General features: G+C 43.4%; 1 protein-coding gene and 1 pseudogene across 1 annotated transcript; one reads left to right on the top strand and one right to left on the bottom strand.

Annotated features, from left to right (window-relative positions):
• Window positions 1–4,082: 4,082 nt before the first annotated feature.
• LOC123191184 (uncharacterized) lies at window positions 4,083–6,462 on the top strand. The gene is made up of 3 exons (XM_044603971.1): window positions 4,083–5,184; window positions 5,301–5,533; window positions 5,650–6,462. Exons 1-3 carry the CDS (start codon window positions 4,182–4,184, stop codon window positions 6,271–6,273), a joined length of 1,860 nt encoding a protein of 619 aa, XP_044459906.1. The 5' UTR covers window positions 4,083–4,181; the 3' UTR covers window positions 6,274–6,462.
• A 4,283-nt stretch (window positions 6,463–10,745) lies between these two features.
• LOC123186713 (uncharacterized) lies at window positions 10,746–14,934 on the bottom strand (annotated as a pseudogene).
• Window positions 14,935–17,385: the final 2,451 nt, after the last annotated feature.

Here is a 17,385-nt window from a genome sequence, read left to right as displayed (position 1 = left end):
TCAATCAGATCATTCAACTAATGTGATCCCGTTAATCAAATAACAACTTTTTGTCCATGGTTAGGAAACATAACCATCTTTGATTAACGAGCTAGTCAAGTAGAGGCATACTAGTGACACTTAGTTTGTCTATGTATTCACACATGTATTATGTTTCCGGTTAATACAATTCTAGCATGAATAATAAACATTTATCATGATATAAGGAAATAAATAATAACTTTATTATTGCCTCTAGGGCGTATTTCCTTCATACCGTTGGATTATATCCAGACGGCTAAGAATCTGGCAGACCCTTTTACGAAAGGGCTATCACATATTGTGATAGAAAATGCATCGAGGGAGATGGGTATGAGACCCACGTAAGTTGCCATGGGGGTAACCCAACCTATGTGATCGGAGATCCCATGAATTAGGACCTGGGAAAACAATCCAGCGGTCAACTAAGAAGATTATCCTTAATAAACCCACTCTGTTGGAGATGCAATAATACTCTCAATTCTGCAAGGCAGACTGACTTTTGTCTTAATGCGCTCCAAAGCTTGTGTAAGAAAGATGCTAACCTACAGAACACTCTTTGGAGGAACACACCTATGTGAGCCCGGCTGCTGGTCATAGTCTATGAGATTGGGTAATCTTTAGGAAGTTCATGAGAAGGTACGGAGTATGACTAATAAGCTCCAACCATGGGGTTTAGCCTTCAGAAGCCATGTATCAGCTGACAATAGGCGAAACTTCTACATGCCAAACTGACAATTCAAGGCATAGTTCATTGTTCAGTTGTGAAGAAGTCTAATCCTGTTGCTCTAGGTGGAAGTTCAACTTAACAATCTCCACTGAAATTTCTGATATATCAAACATTATTTGGAACAGTTGACAAACTTATGTGCCTCGAGATCTGGTGGGGGATTGTTGAATCATAGATGGGCTTTAGGCCCATATGAATAATGATTCTTGGTTAATCTTGAGGCCCATGTATGATATGGCAGGTGGTGGGAAGTTTAGTCCCACCTTGCTAGTTGAGGAGAGTTGAGACCCCTTTATAAGGGTTGTTCTACCACTTGCCATTGGGAGCCTTGGGAAGAGAAGTGGTACACGTGTGCTCCTCCACCGCCGTCCGCCTCGCCTCGTAAAGCCGCGCGCGCGCCGCGGGTTGCGGGAATGAGCCGAGCCGATACTTATTTTTCCCGCTTAGGAATGAATTAATTAATCAAGGATTAATTAATGAGTCGCTAACAGGTGGGCCACTGTCCGAGACGTTGGACTGTGGGCTGACTTGCGTTCCCGGGATTCGTCGACTCCATTCGCGGGTGTGCGACCCTTCTCCGGGAACGACGACTCCCTTCCCGGGAGTGCGTCGACTCGGCCGTGGGCCTCCGCCCAGGCCCATGACTTCCTACCCAACGGACTATATAAGAAGACTCTGACTAGTGGAGTGACCTAGTTCGGTTCACTCACTCCCTCTCGCATAAGCTAGCCGTTATCTACTGTTTCTCACTTTGTGCTGTCTCCGGCGACCCCATCCCGACGACCGCGTGCATGGTTGGTCGGGAGAGCATGTGCCTCTGGAACCCTGTCGTTCATGATCCTGCCCGGGAGAACGGCAATAAGGTTTTTGGGGAGCGTCTCGATGCGACTACTCCTGATCCGTCCCCGGCTCCTTCCGCCTCTGCTTCCACTACTTCCTCTGCATCGACACCATGGCCGCCGCCGCCGCCAAGAAGAAGGCCACGGACGACGCCGAGGCTGCTGCCGCCGCCGCTGCCAAGAAGAAGGCCACGGACGACACCGAGGCTGCTGCTGCCGCCGCCACGTTGGCCTGGCCAACCGAAGGGTATGATTTGTTCATTCCTCATTTACTCATACTTGTGATAGCCGTATGTGTGCTGCTCATAGATGGTTCGCTTCTATGTTCTGTACATGCTAGTATGCTTAGGTATCGCTATGAGATGCATACCGTTTATGCCATGCTTACTGTTTACTCGTGGATTAGTCTAATTGGAAAAGTGATAATATTTCCAACATCTCTGTTGTAAACTTTTTCAGGTTAGAATTTCAGCTGCCGACAATCTTTCTCTTTTGGTGTATCTTGCATTTAAGATAGAAAAGACACTATAATTGCATCAAAAAATGGAATAAAGCTTTAAAAATAAAAATAACAGTAGGATAATATGAGGATCCCATCAAATCCAACGATTTCTTCTTATAGTTATGGCCAACACTTGAGTTCTAGGCTAACGTCTCTAGTTGGGATGCCATTATGTGAGGTCATCATTATCTAAGACTACCCATAGTAGGAGTAACATAGGTAGTAACATCACACGTATCTAGATAAAATAGATGGTATGGCAAGCAATAAATGAAGAAAGAGAGAAAAGTTGTAACATAGCTAGTTAGACTAGCCACAATGGGTAGTAAGTGCCTGTTTGGTTCCAATAAGTCACCTGACTTATAAGTCAGGTGACTTAAAACCAATGACTTATAAGTCACGCCTGTTTAGTTGTTACCTGACTTATAAGTCACCTGACCACACCTTTCCACCTTGTTTTTTAATGTAAAGGTGATGGGACCCACGCAAAAGGGGGTGACTTATAAGTTTTAAGTTGGGGTGGAGCAACTTAGGGCCTGTTTGGTTCCAAATAAGTCACCAACTTATAAGTCAAAAAGTGAAAAAAGTGACTTAATTATTTTGCCAAACAGACCCGACTTATAAGTCACCCCAACTTATAAGTCATAAGTTGCTCCACCCCAACTTAAAACTTATAAGTCACCCCCTTTTGCGTGGATCCCACCACCTGCATGATGTTGATTGGTGTGGAAAGGTGTGTCAGGTGACTTATAAGTTAGGTGACAACCAAACAGGCGTGACTTATAAGTCAGGTGACAACCAAACAGGCGTGACTTATAAGTCACTAGTTTTAAGTCACCTGACTTATAAGTCGGGTGACTTATTGAAACCAAACAGGCCCTTATGACTTATAAGTTGGGGTGACTTATAAGTCAGTTCCGTTTGGCAAAATAAGTCACTTTTTTCACTTTTCGACTTATAAGTTGGTGACTTATTTGGAACCAAACAGGCCCTAACATATTACCACATATATGTTACTCCCCACTATATAGAGGTAGTAACATAGAGTAGTAACATGTACTCCCCACTATATAGAGGTAGTAACATAGAGTAGTAACATGCCCCATGTTACTACTCTATGTTACTACCTCTATATAGTGGGGAGTAACATATATGTGGTAATATGCAACACTTTATTTATTAGGCTATAGACTCATCTTGCCTTGATATATGTGATGTTGCTCATACTAGTAGTAACTAGCTATATTACCACATATCTCTCTTTCTTCATTTATTACTTGTCACATCATCCATTTTATCTAGATATGTGTGATGTTACTACCTATGTTACTCCTATTGTGGGTAGTCTTACTAGTAGTATGAGTAACTTCACACATCTCAAGGCAAGATGAGTCTATAGCCTAATAAATAAAGTGTTGCGTGTTACTACACATATTATTACTCCTCGCTATAGAGGTAGTAATATAGACTAGCTAGTAACATTCTATATTACTACTCATTGTGGCTAGTCTAATCGGGGATACGAATGGCCTATAGAATTTTCATTTTTTCTATATTACTACACATATTATTATTTGTTCTTCCCCCTTTCCTTTTTTCATTTTTTCTTTTCATTTTGTGATTTTTTTTAAATTATTGAACATTATTTTTAAATCTTGAACATTTTCGGTTCATCAAATTTTAAAAAATTCATTGATTAAAAAATTGTTGAACGAATTTAAAAATTGTCCATAGAATAAAAATGATCTTTAAAATTCAAAAAAATTCACCGAAATTAAAAACTATTCCTCAAATTCAAAATTTGTTCATGGAATAAAAATTCAAAGAATGCTTATTTCTTAAATCTTGAACATTGTTTTTAAATATGAAACAATTGTTGAGATTCCAAACTTTTTTTTAGAGAGAGATGAGATTCCAAACTTGGTGGAACTTGACTGTGAGCCCAAGAATCTGTTGGACTGAACAAGTAGTGGAATCCCACCCAAGCCGGCCACTTGGTCGAAACCCTAACTAGGTCAGTACTAACAACGAAGGAAAGCGGCGGCGGAGGCGAGAAAGAGAGCGGCGGCGGCGGCGGGGAGAAGAGATTCAGATGGATAGCGGGCAGATCTCGTCCGTGGGCAGGGAGTTGGAGATGGGCAGGGGATCCGGGAAACAGCAGTCTGAGATATCTATGCTGATGGAGGAGATCCTGTCCCTGCAGAGGGAGCGCCAAGATCTGGCCGGTTCTCTTACTCCCAGCATTTCTTACTGGAGGGAAAGGGTCTCTCCAACAGCAACAGAGTGGATGGTCGCTGGAAGGGGAACCATGGCCGCGAGCATTATCAAACCAGCCTCCAGTATCCTCCAGTCCGGCTCAGAGCAGGTACATTTACCCCACGCTGTTAGAGACGTCCAGAAAGAACTCGGGAACTACTTCGATTTTGTCCTCCAAGACATAGAGCACTTGGGTCACCGGATGCTATCTACCTCACATTTTCTTTGGAGTTCCCGTGCCCCAATCTCCTCGTGCCAGGCCGACGAGCTGGTTAGGACAACATCCAAATTAATGCAAATCTCTACGGATATCTACGATGCTGGGGTGGACAAGAGTAAGGAGGATGAGAAGAAGCAGAGGAAGAAGCACAAGGAGGTGGAAGAAGATACCACCAAGAAGATGGAAAGGAAGAGGGAGGAGGAGCAAAAGAAGATGGGATGGAACAAGGATAATCAGGCTGAACTGGAGGAGAGTAGGAAGAAGGCTGAGTTGATGCGGTCCCATGAATTCTTTCGTCTCTCATCCAATGTCAGGGAGAAGCCCAACCATTACAAAAATGAGTTGGCGATGATGTTTACAGAGGACGACGAGAAGGAGTATGAGAGGGAGATGGAGGCAGAGAGGCAGGCGGAGATGGAGAGGAAGCAGAGGAAGCAGAAGAAGAAGCAGCAGCAGATTGTTGTGGAGCAGGGCGCTGACCAGAACAGAACAAAGTCCCCAATGGAGCTTCTCAAAGAGGATATGGATACCGAGCTGCGACTCTTTGCCCGCCACCGTGAGTACTGGGAAGATACAAACATCAGCAAGACCGGACAGTGCGGTCGGTTCGAAGATAACAGTAAGTAGATCACCAACTTCCTCCCTCATTCTTCTTTATGTAAGAGAATGGCTCAATTTAGTCATCATATTATTAGATTTCTGATGACAGCTCACACTTTGGCTTTGTTGCTGCAGCCACTTTGAGTCCTATGCAGTTTACACACTACACACCCGGTATCACCCTGCCCCCTGCTGCTGTCACTGGGACAACCGTTCAGATCTACTCCTTCAAAATTACTCGACTGCACAATGACCTCAAATGGCCACTCTATGTGTACGGTGAGGTCGCTGCCCGGGACACCGTGGACCGCAACCGCAATCTTCTCTTCTGTCGGTCAGAGTTTAGGGGCCAAGTACTCACTGAAAATGTAATCATTGTTGTAGATTTAGTTTTCTCTTCACTTTCCTCTGTTTTTTTGAAGTGTTTTTTTCCTTCTTCAGCAAAATATTCCATTCAATTAAAATGATGATATAATCCTTGCAGGACTCTTCCCTATGCTTGACTGGCCCTTCTCGTGCAATTGTAGCGGAGGATCCTGTTGACTTCGAAGTTGAACTAAGAATTATTGAGGGCGATGATGAGATCAAAGACAGAGTATTGATGAGTCTTAGCAAGCGTTACGACGGTGCAGAGCAACCTTTATGCTTCCATGGCTCCATGTGTAGTGCAGAGTTGAGCCTTGGGCGACTTGCTGCAACGGTCCAGGCAACTATCGTGGGGGTTCGTGTTGGTGAAGGGAGGTGGCCTTTTGAATTCGGAGGCCGAGTTACTTGCTCCTTGTATTCTGCCGAGGTTGATGATCACTTGTGTGATGAAGTTGTTTTGCTTGATTCCGCTGAAAAAATTCCTGAAGATGGTTTAGATGGGTATATTTCTCTTTCAAGGAGTGTTGTGTCAGTACAATTGCAAGGACGGCTGAAAGTTAGCATACAAGCATACGGGAGATCTGAACCTCCAGTTGACGTTGAATTCCATCCCCAGGATTGCAACATAACTATGGGTAGTTGTTCTGTCTATGGCACTACGGTGGACATCACGGTTGCTTGGTCCCGGCTTGTCCGGGACAAGATGGATTTACTAATTGAGGGTTATTCTACCCAGGCGTAGTGTGATGTCTTCCCATCTAATATGTTTGCTAGTGGTATGTTATTTGTATGCCGGCCAGCTATGCAAGACTTATGATGTCCCAACTATTTGTGTATTGACTCTCTATTGTTATCTGATCTGACTATAACTTATTGTACTATGTTATTTGTGTATCGACTTTATATTGTGTTATCTGATCTGACTATACCATATTGTACTATATGTTATTATACTTTTGGTTGCTTGGTACGTCTAGTGCATTTAATTTCTCACCTGCTGCCATTGATGGGTTGTCTGTGGACATTGCATAAGTCAGGCGTCTGAGCTGGTGATCTACCAAATCATCATAAGGTGGTGACTGCAAGGGTGCAAATCTACTCCCAAGGAAGAAAATTAATTTGGAGTATCCAGTGTCGTGTCCTCCAGGTATGGTAGATGGCTGGAGTTCTCAAGTCACAGAACACAATCGAACCAAAGCTGTCACCAAGGACAGACATTCTATAGTTCAAGCAGCTCATAGATACTCCCTCTGTAAACAAATATGAGATGTTTTCGGTCACTAAAATAGTGATCTAAAACGTCTTACATTTGTTTGCAGAGGCAGTACCTTCTTTTTTTGCAACTTGAAATTTATGAAACTAAAAGCCAAGTCACTAACATCAATGTGCTTGCACATTCAGGGATCTGATAAGCAGCTTTTTACTGGGCAAGTAGAAGCAGACTGCCTTGGTCGGAAAAAACTATACATCCTGAGCAATGTGTATGAGCTAGCTTATTGTTCTCCCTTTTGATTTTGAAGATTCGGGTAATACCGAAGAAACTGATGCAGATTGGATTTGATTGTTCAATGTCATGGGTGCTTTTCGTGCCGCTGCCTCGGTAAGAGTTTGATAGTCAGTTAAGAAGGTAGCCTCTCCAGTTTGAGCGGCCAATACCTGGGCTTGGGCTTTCCACCTGCAATGCAGATTCTGCAACTGAAGTCGCTTGAATCTGTTTGTGCACGCTGGAGTTCCAGTGTATTAGTATTCGAGTTCCTGCCTTACTTCTTAGATCTGAAACACAGGAAGCAGATGAAGCCGCTCTCAATGCAGCTTGATTCTTCTCCTGTTAATATTGAAGTGATATTTAAACACAGTCTTCCATGCCGAATTGACAAAGTAAAGCCTTATTCACTGCTCCCGGATACCTGACGCCCATGCTTCTTCTCTTCTTTGACTTGCAAATCTCTGCTCAGGCCTCAAGATAAAGAGGTTTAGTTGGAGAGTCTCGTCCACCAAAAATCCCTGACCACTCCATTCATTTTTTGCTAATACTCTCTCTGTAAAGAAATATAAGAGCGTATTTAGTTGGAGAGCCACATTTTCTACTCCGTTGAGCACCCTAAAGGGACCATATTTTTTTTTTGAATATTTACTGTGGGGTAAAACCCCACAGCCCTTTATTAGAAAATAAAACAATCCAACACTATACAAGCACTTGGAAGGTGCTGAAGTTCAAAAGTTAGAACCTACCTTAAACCTACCTATATTTACAAAGGGCATTGACCCAAGCTATGAGCTGTCTTCTGATGTTATCACTAAGCCTATGAGCTAACAAGAGAATATCAATGTACAAATTTACATTTCCAGGCAGCAAAACGAGCTTGCTCCCCTCTGAAGATCTTTCCATTCCTTAAGATCCAGATGTTCCATGCTGCTGTGAGCATCACCTCAAAGAAGAAAGGATGCCCAAAACTGGTTTTGGATTGAAATATGCATTGTTGGATATCAGACCCCTGTGTCCAATCAATTCGAAGATAATTCCAAACCCTGCAGCTAAAGTTACACTGAAAAAACAGGTGTGTCCTATGTTCATGAACATATGCATTACATATAACACAAATATTATCACCATTTGGTGATCTCCAGTGCCTTCTTACCAACATATCCTTAGTGTTGAGTCTATCAAAAAACAACAGCCAGCCAAAGACCTTAATTTTCATTGTGCATCTGCTCTTCCATAACCATTTGCATGGCTGAATTGTAGGCATGTGTGAATGCATGACAGTGTAAAAACCTTTAGCTGAGAAAGATCCTGATCTGGAAGGCCAAACCCATTGGTCAGGAAGAAGTGAGTCTCTCTATAAATTCAGAAGCCAAGCTTCTAGAATATGCAATTCAGTAGCAGCCTCCTGGGAGATGGGCAGATTAGCAGATAGAACATGGAAACGAGGTCCTGAGTTTGGAGCACATCCATGACCGAGACTTTATCATCTTTAACAAAAGAAAACTACCTCGGGAGCCTCCTTACTAAAGGCATAGAAGAACCAGCCAGATGCCATGCATCATGCCAGAACAAAGCTGTATCACCCATGTTGATGTGAACAGATGCAACGGCTCTATACATGTCATTCAACTTAAAAACATCCTTCCACCAGAAAGACCCAGTCAGTACAGTGGCCTGTGGCACAATGTTATCATAGTAAGAATCCCATACCAAAGTAATCCAAGGCACATCATGCTTGTTGTAAATTTTATGTAGGTGTTTCATGAGCAGTCCTTGGTTCTGGATGTTCAAATTGAGGATACACAATCCTCCTTTGATCAAGCTCCATCGGTCCATACTGCTCATCCGACGAAGCATCGGAATCCATCGTTTTCCCTAACGAAATCTCACAAAAATCCGGTCAGACAATGCGTCGAACACATCAAGCGCAAGGCGGAGCCAGAGAGTTGCCGGAAGTACCTCGCTCGCGTTCGGGCCGACAAAGACATTCTTGGCGGCGACATAACTGCTTTGTCGAAGCTGGAGGCATAGAGGCTAGGAACGACTACGGAGCGCGGGCAGCGGCGGAGCTGCGAGACGGACGACGCGGAGGAGGAAGAAGAGAGGAGATATCAAATAAATCCGACAAGTCAGGGGATGGGTTTGGTGCAATTTGCGGTGAGACCGCGCCGTTAGGTTCGATGTGGCGGGCGTGCCCGGACGCCCCCATATCCGCCTCATATTGAGCCGGATATGGAAGGTGCCAGTCAGCCCAGGCGTTTGAGGTCCGTTTAAGGAGCCCGTCTGAGCCAAAAAATCATGACCAATTAGTGACTGGACGGATCGACCGGTTGTAGATGCTCTTAGGTAATAGCAGCGGCAACTTAGAAGGGTGTTGTAAAATGCAAGTGAAGTAGTTTATGAAAGACCAAGTGACAAGTGGAGAGCCTCTAATTTCTGTGCCTCGCAATATTAAAGAGGAGAAGAATCGAGCAGAGATTAATAATATACACCTTCCGTTCCTAAATATTTGTCTTTTTAGACATTTTAAATAGACTACAATCTACGTATGTAGACATATTTTAGTACAGATTCACTCATTTTGCTCCGTATGTAATTAATTTTTTTCGAAAGTACGCAAATTGCATACCTTAGCTTTATAGAAGAAGAGAGAATTACAAATACAAGACGACTACAACATGTTGCGAACAACCAGCATAGTGAGAACTCCACTCCACCCATAACCATAACAACTAGTACAATGCAAGAGTGTCTGTCCAAAACAGAAAACACCTAGCTGCGTCTCGACCAACACCGGTCACATACGAAGAAACAACAACTCCCATCGAGCTTCCCTTGTCGACGCACCACCCACCCATTATGCCTAAAGGAGGTGGCAGGTGTATGGTGGGACTCGATCATACCCAAGAAAGAGAACGTCTTGGAGTTACAAGCGGCGGCCGTACATTTCGCCACAAAAGATCGATCATGGACAGCGACGAACACCGGAGGAGCACGACGAAGAGTCTCCAAACCGTGTCTCCAGACACAATGCTCCCAACAGAGGGACATCATCTGAGGACGCCGCCATCGTGCCGATTCTGAGAATCAAGGCTTTCACCCGAAGACCACAACCAACGCCAAGCGAGGGACGAAGATGGTTGCACGCCTCGGCGACGCCTCCAAGGAGGGGAAAGACACCCGCAGGTGCCATCGCCACCGGCCCGGCAAAAACCGGGCAAGATTTTCATCCGTATCAACACCCATCTCCACACCTTCAAGGATTGGGGCAGCAGCATCCTTGTAGCCTCACACCGCCGCTGCCACAGCACCTCGCCGTCGTAGCCACAGTCATGGACCACCGACACCGCACAAAGCAGCGAGGAACACGGACCGAACCTCCACCATCAACCCATCTCCAGAAAGACTTATATTTGTGAACGGAGGAGCATTATGCAATGTTCACAAACAACCCATCAATGGCAGCAGGTGGGAAATTAAATGCACTAAAGGTACAAACCAACCCAAAGTATAACATACTCCTTCTGTTTTTATTTAGTCTGCATATTAGGTTTGACCGAAGTCAAACTTTGCAAAGTTTGACCAAGTTTATAGAAAAATATATAAACATTTACCATAACAAATCTATATGATGTGAAAGTACATTCAATAATGAATCTAGTGGTATCGAATTTTTTATTATACATATTAATATTTTTGTTTATAAACTTAATCAAAACTTACAAAGCTTGACTTTGACCAAAGCTAATATGCGAACTAAATAAAAACGGAGGGAGTACAGTAGTACTCCCTACACTAAGTTAATAGTCAGATCAGATTAACACAAACGGTTGGGACATCATCCTGGTTGGGACATCATCCTACTTGCATAGCTGGCCGACATACAAATAATTCAAACATTTTTACTAACGAGTAGCGATACATAGTAGATGGGCAAGATAGGTAGTAGATCCCTTGATCACAAGATTTCCATCTTGTCCTGTACAAACCACGACCAAGCAACAGTTACCTCCACCTCAAAGCCACCGACCAAGCATGTGCGCCGACTTACCCTGCAATACTGGGAAGGGAAGTAAAGAAGACCGGATACGGATGGACGGTCAGATCCCCCATAGGCTTGTATGGCAACTTGCAATCCTCCTTGTAGTCCTGCCGTAACAACCTTCCTTGACAGTGTAAGGTAACCATCATCCTCAGGAATCTTTTCAGCAGACTCAACCAGCACAACTTGCTCGCATGTGGGATCAACATACTCTTCAGTAGAGAACGAGCAAGCAACCCGGCCTCCAAATTCGAAAAGAGACACTCCTCCAACCACTCGAATAGACAATATAGTTGCCTGGGCCGCTCTAGGAACTGTCTCAAGGCTCAACGTTGCCGAACAAGAGCGGCCAGAGAAAAAAGCAGCATCACCTCTAGAAGTGTAGTGGTAAGTAGAACTGATCAAAGCTATATCTTGGGACTGATTTGTTCCACATTTTATCTTTAGCTCGACTTCAAAGTCAACAGGTTCGTCAGCCACAATTGCACGAGAAGGGCCAGTCAAGTGCAAAAAAGGATCCTGCAAACATCATCATTGTCATTACTAATGCTTAACTGAAACGGACAAACATATAATGAGATAGTATGGAGAGTATTACAAAGGTGTAAATTTAAATAGACCATCACAACTTTTCTTAGGAACAAACTCAATGACTTTTTGGTTTCTCATAAATGGAACACAAGCTCCCATTTTCAGTAAACAAACTATAGATAGACTGATAGAGTATAAAGGTTCTGTCCTGCAAGATATGTTCACACAGCAAAGTTAACCAAACTAGATACTCCCTCCGTCCCAAAATTCTTGTCTTAGATTTGTCTAAATACGTATGTATCAAGTCATGTTTTAGTATTAGGTACATCCGCATCTAAACAAATCTAAGACAAGAATTTTGGGACGGAGGGAGTATTACTTATTTAGTTTAGATGCATAGGCATAGTCAATCTGCATGCTACTACCTCCGTTCCTAATTTTTTGCCTTTTTAGAGATTTTAAATGGACTACCACATACGGATGTATATAGACATATTTTAGAGTGTAGATTCACTCATTTTGCTCCGTATGTAGTCATTTGTTGAAATCTTTAGAAAGACAAATATTTAGGAACGGAGGGAGTACCTGCTTTTTGCTCGGGTGCACGCACTAGGTGTTTTGCTCCTGCTAGAACTTTTTTTTCCTCTTATCTTTATTTCTGACTTGGATGTCTCTTTTTAAGCGCCAGTGAATGCTCAAGTAGCTAGCTAGATAGGATGTCTTTCCTAGAAGGAGGCCCGACCCTGGGCAGGAGCAAGAAGGGCGACGGCCAAGGGCCCGCACCCAGAAGGGGCCCAGACCATGTACACATTAGTTACAACACAGCCCATTAGCAACTAGTTATTAACTACCAGGCCCAGTTTGGAGTTACCTAACCATCCTAACGTTGCTTCAATCACAATGCACACACGCGGCTGACATTTCCTTTCCTCTTCCCTCTTTCTTTATTAGATTCCAATTTCCAAAGAACTACAGTAATCAATGCCTTTTGCCTTTGACCATGATTTTTCCATTCACTGTTAATTTCACAGCTCTTATGGCCTCCTACAAGTAGTTCCCATCCCAGCACCAACGACACAAGAGTTGCAGATATATCAATCTGCAACAACCCAAAACAAAAGCTAGCCTGGTGGTTCAAGGTCTCAGAGAAATCATGTAAGTTTCAAATTATTTCCACTCTGAACACTCTACAGTTTCTTTTAATCAATGAACACTCTACTGTTAGTAGTCTATTTCTTGCTTCTACTGAATCACTATTTTTTACTTCTACAATCTGTTTGTGCAGGTCCTACTTTGAGGAAAACAGGAGCGCTGGAGACAGGTTCATAGTCAGATTGATGTCTTCGGTCTTCCTGTTCTTTGCTTGTAAGAATGTGTACTAAGAAAAGTCTATCTGTATCACGTATTTCTTAGAGGCTACTTGGTAGTTGGTTAGCATGTTTGTTCCTCTTTGTTTCCATTAGAACGCCTATTTTCATTTATTTGGAATCAAGAGTCCGTAGCTGAAACTTGTGCCGTCTTGGATATTTTCCTCACTTATTTACACCTTAATTTGCAAATGAAACTTTAGTTGTTGATGTTTCATCCCATGTTTAAATCAAAAAGTAATTTGGATATATAAATACAGGTATGCAATCTAGCATCTTTTCTCACTAATAGTCGATCGCCCAGGGGCCCCTAGAAGAACAGGACTGGCCCTGCCTGGAAAGACGCCAAAATATTGGATCTTGTTAACTGAATATTGTATCTCATTGACTGAAAAAAGTAGAAGCCAGACACCCAATTGAACATTCAAGTTGCATCATTGTGGTACAAAGGCATCAAATATATAATTGTTTGCATCCATATAGATGTGTGCTCATTGACTGAAAAAGTAGAAGCCAGACACCCAATTGAACATTCAAGTTGCATCATTGTGGTACAAAGGCATCAAATATATAATTGTTTGCATCCACATAGATGTGTGCTCATTGACTGAAAAAAGTAGAAGCCAGACACCCAATTGAACATTCAAGTTGCATCATTGTGGTACAAAGGCATCAAATATATAATTGTTTTGCATCCATATAGATGTGTGTGGACAATCACATGAAGGTGGGCATGTGATTTTTAGGAGGAAGGAAGGAAATCTGTTCAATATTACCGAAGGTAGAATTGTAAAGTGTAGCAACCAGATAAAAGAAATGTGTTGCTTCGATCAGGTTGTTTTCAGCCAAGAGTAATAATAATCAAGCTATGCTTTTCTTACTTAAGAACCAGCTGAGCCATATCGACATATTAAGTTTCTATGTTTGCTAGTATAATTACAAAAGATCACATGCATGGAAGAGGAAGGGGAAAAAACATTGCATAGCATACATACCTTTTCAGTGACTACTTGGCAGTTAGCCCTGGAGCGAGAGAAGAGAAGGTTGCGGTTACAGTCCACAGCGTCTCGAGCAGCGACCACGCCGTACACACAGAGTGGCCACTTCCAGTAGCCATTTAGGTCAGAGATTTTGAAGGAGTAGATCTGCAAGGCCTTGGTGATGTAGCGAGTGGATTCGATGACACGGGGTGCAGAGTGCGTGAAGTACATAGGAGACAGTGTGGCTGCAGCATCAATGTGGGTAGTGTTAAATAAATCTAGAAAACCGTTATTCAAGGGACTAGAATATTTTCTAATGTACAAGAAGAAGCAAAGCTGAGTAACAAGATGAAGTTACTTATGTCGTTGAAGCTGCCACACCTAAACACAGGACTGCCCCAAGTATTTTCCCAGCAGATACGGCGCTCATTGAAGAGAGAAATTTCAGCATCCTCAGAAGATTCTCAAGAAACTGGCGATCCATGCGTCCCTATGGTTTTGGAGATTCTGAAACATTCTTGCGAGAGGAGAAGCAGCAATCTGAGCTTCTCCAGAGGGATGGTGACACCGAATTCTTTCTTCAGAGATTGGAGCCGGTAGGCGAATTTGTGCGTCTCGTGCAAGAGCAGATCGAGGGCCTCCTCCTGATTGGGAACCAGATAGGGCAAACTCACCAGTGGCAAATCCGCAATCCTATGGACGGACGACTGCTCGACCAACTGAGATGGTGCGCCGGAGAGTGATCTTCCGTCGGAATGACTCTTCAGATGGGCCTTCTTCCCAGCAACGGTCGCCAGATTCCGGGACGCGATTTCTCCCCTCAGCAAATTGGTCTCGAGCCTTAGGATCTCACGGTGACGATACAGAGCGTCCAGCAAATCCTTATTCTCCCTGCCCACGGACGAGATCTGCCCGCTATCCATCTGCATCTCTTCTCCCCGCCGCCGACGCCGCCGCCGCTTTCCTCTGTTGTGAGTGACCTAGGTTTAGGGTTTCGACCAAGTGGCCGGGTGGGATACTCAGAGAGGGCCTTGGCCCAAGAAGAAGAGCCGAGATGATGGAGCCGAGACATGAAAAACAAAAAAGAACCCACTTCTCTTTTTCTTATTCCTTTTCCCTTTTTCTTCAATATATGTCTATTTTTTTCACACGCACAATGTAAATTTTTAGTTACACCGGGAATATATTTTGATGCATCTTTAATATTTCTAAAATACATGATTAACATTTTTAAAATTCATTTGTGTGATGTCTATATTTTCTGTATACATCAAGACCATTTTTATACATGTTTAACAATTTTAAATACATTATTAAAATAAATTTGCATAAAAAATAATATGTTTTTATGTCTGCTTTTTTTCATGCACATTGTATAGCACCTCGGCCACAACTTCTCGGGCCTATCAAAGCACCCGGAGCTGCTCGTCCCACGCCACCTGTTCAGCTGACACCGACCCTTCAAAGTCGTCTTAAGCCATAACATGCATCGATTTCGACTTGTGACTTTATGCCAAGCTAGGTTGCCAGGCTCCTATATGTATATCCCTTATGTTTTCACACGTTCGGCTAAGAGTGTAACGAGAGCACCTCTGCGATTGTTATCTCTGGGTCACCCAAGTTAAGTACCTCATGTGGGAGAAGCCAAAAGCTAGCAGTCACAAACACATGAAGTCATCAGCACGAAAGAAGTGAAAATAGCAACCCCTTAAGGGGGAATACCACAGACTTGATCCTACTTTGCGAGCCACGAAAGGCTTGTCAGCCCTCCTCGAAAATAAGCGAGCCAACGACGCAAAAAAAGAGTCATAAAGACAACACCTTGGGCAAGGGAACCACTGGAGGATTTCCCTGATCGTAACCCTGGCTGCATTAAGCACCTAAATATATATTCCGTGTTCGGCTTGTGTTATAGACCAATATAATAGGCTGGATTGCCTTGCACCTAAAGAGGTCCCCTTGAAGTGGGATGACACCAGGAGCAATCCTCATTTGCTCCTGGCTTAGGAGGTGGAAGCCGAAGGCTTGTTAACACAACTATTTTGACTAACAGGTTCAAGCAACACTGGACACGTGTCTGGTATACAAAAACGGTATACAAAAACATTGCTATGGGAAAAGCTAGACTATAAAGGAAGTTTTTACAAACCTTCAATAAGTTTATCTAAATGGCAATCCTTTTCGGTTATCCTAGACAAAGGCGTGACCTTCTTGAAATTGATGTCTGACGGCATTTCATTCTTGTCAGGTCCTTCGGGACCAATTTCAGCAATCTTGTGAATTTTCAATGTTGGAAAATGCGTTTGGAGCATGGCCCACACTTGTCGAGCACCCTCTCAGCATGCCGAGATCTTCCACACCTTTACCCGCTCGCGAGCCTCTTGGAGACGTCGGGGGAGGGCAGCCTGGTCCTCAGGTAGCTTCTCCTTAGGCCATAGAGCTCGGAAAACATCCTCCATGTCTGATCTCGTGAGTTGGTGTTGCTCTCCCAGCCGCCTCATATCGTCCTTTAAGGAAAGCCCCGTCATCTCCGGCTGGCAAATCTAGAAGAGACGCTAAATAGCATGAACATGGGTGTGTGTGAAGTTTAGGACACATGACAACAAAAAACAAGGATAGAGGTCAGATGTGAAGTCACTTGCCATAAAGAAACTCGCAGGCTTGGTTTATGTCTTGTTCGGTAGTAGTCAGTCGAGATTTGAGTTGTTCCTGCTCCATCCCTAGTCGTTTCTTCTCCTCGCACAGAGTCGTGTTCTCTTTCTTAAGTTGGTTGCACCCTCGGATGCGCCTCGTAAGAATACTGCGTCCAGCGATTCCTGCGATTGGAAATAGTTTGCATCTTCCCGAGCGTGCTCAAGATCCTTGTACAAAGCAGCAAGACACTCATCTCCTTAAGGAAGTTATGTGAACTAGCTCACCAGAGGGTAAAGGCGTTCAAGTAACAAGTGTTTGGTACTCCTTGAGCTAGGCCTTGACTAGAGCCAACTCTTTGGATAGTTGATGTGCCTTTTTATATTTATCCTGTAAAAGTAGTCAGCACAGTTAACGAAGGGCATCGATCCTTAGGTCCGCTGCCAGAGCCCAACCTAAGACTCCGAGGCTACTGGACTCTGCATTTCTAAAAATATGCATGTCCTACAGACGAAGTTTTGTCGATCCTCCGATCGATTGCGAGCACTCGAGTCTCGAACGCTACTGTACTTTGTGGTTTTCTATAACACTTGTCCAAAGAGCATTTCCACATCTTCCCCGTCAAAACAACACATCAGAAAATGGTTCAACGCCCTTCGGAAGCAAGTTTAAATCCGGAGATATTTTACGGTGCATCATACTACCCAATATAACGGATAGTATTAAACTGATCCAACGGTGTTGATCATTTCTAATTAAGGGTAAATTTGTCCTTTGTTTCAACCTTTAATTGTAACGATTCATATATTTAATTAAA

Source organism: Triticum aestivum, chromosome 2A, assembly GCF_018294505.1.
Source record: "Triticum aestivum cultivar Chinese Spring chromosome 2A, IWGSC CS RefSeq v2.1, whole genome shotgun sequence".
Classification (NCBI taxonomy): Eukaryota; Viridiplantae; Streptophyta; class Magnoliopsida; order Poales; family Poaceae; genus Triticum; species Triticum aestivum.
This window is presented reverse-complemented; position numbering and strand designations above follow the sequence as displayed.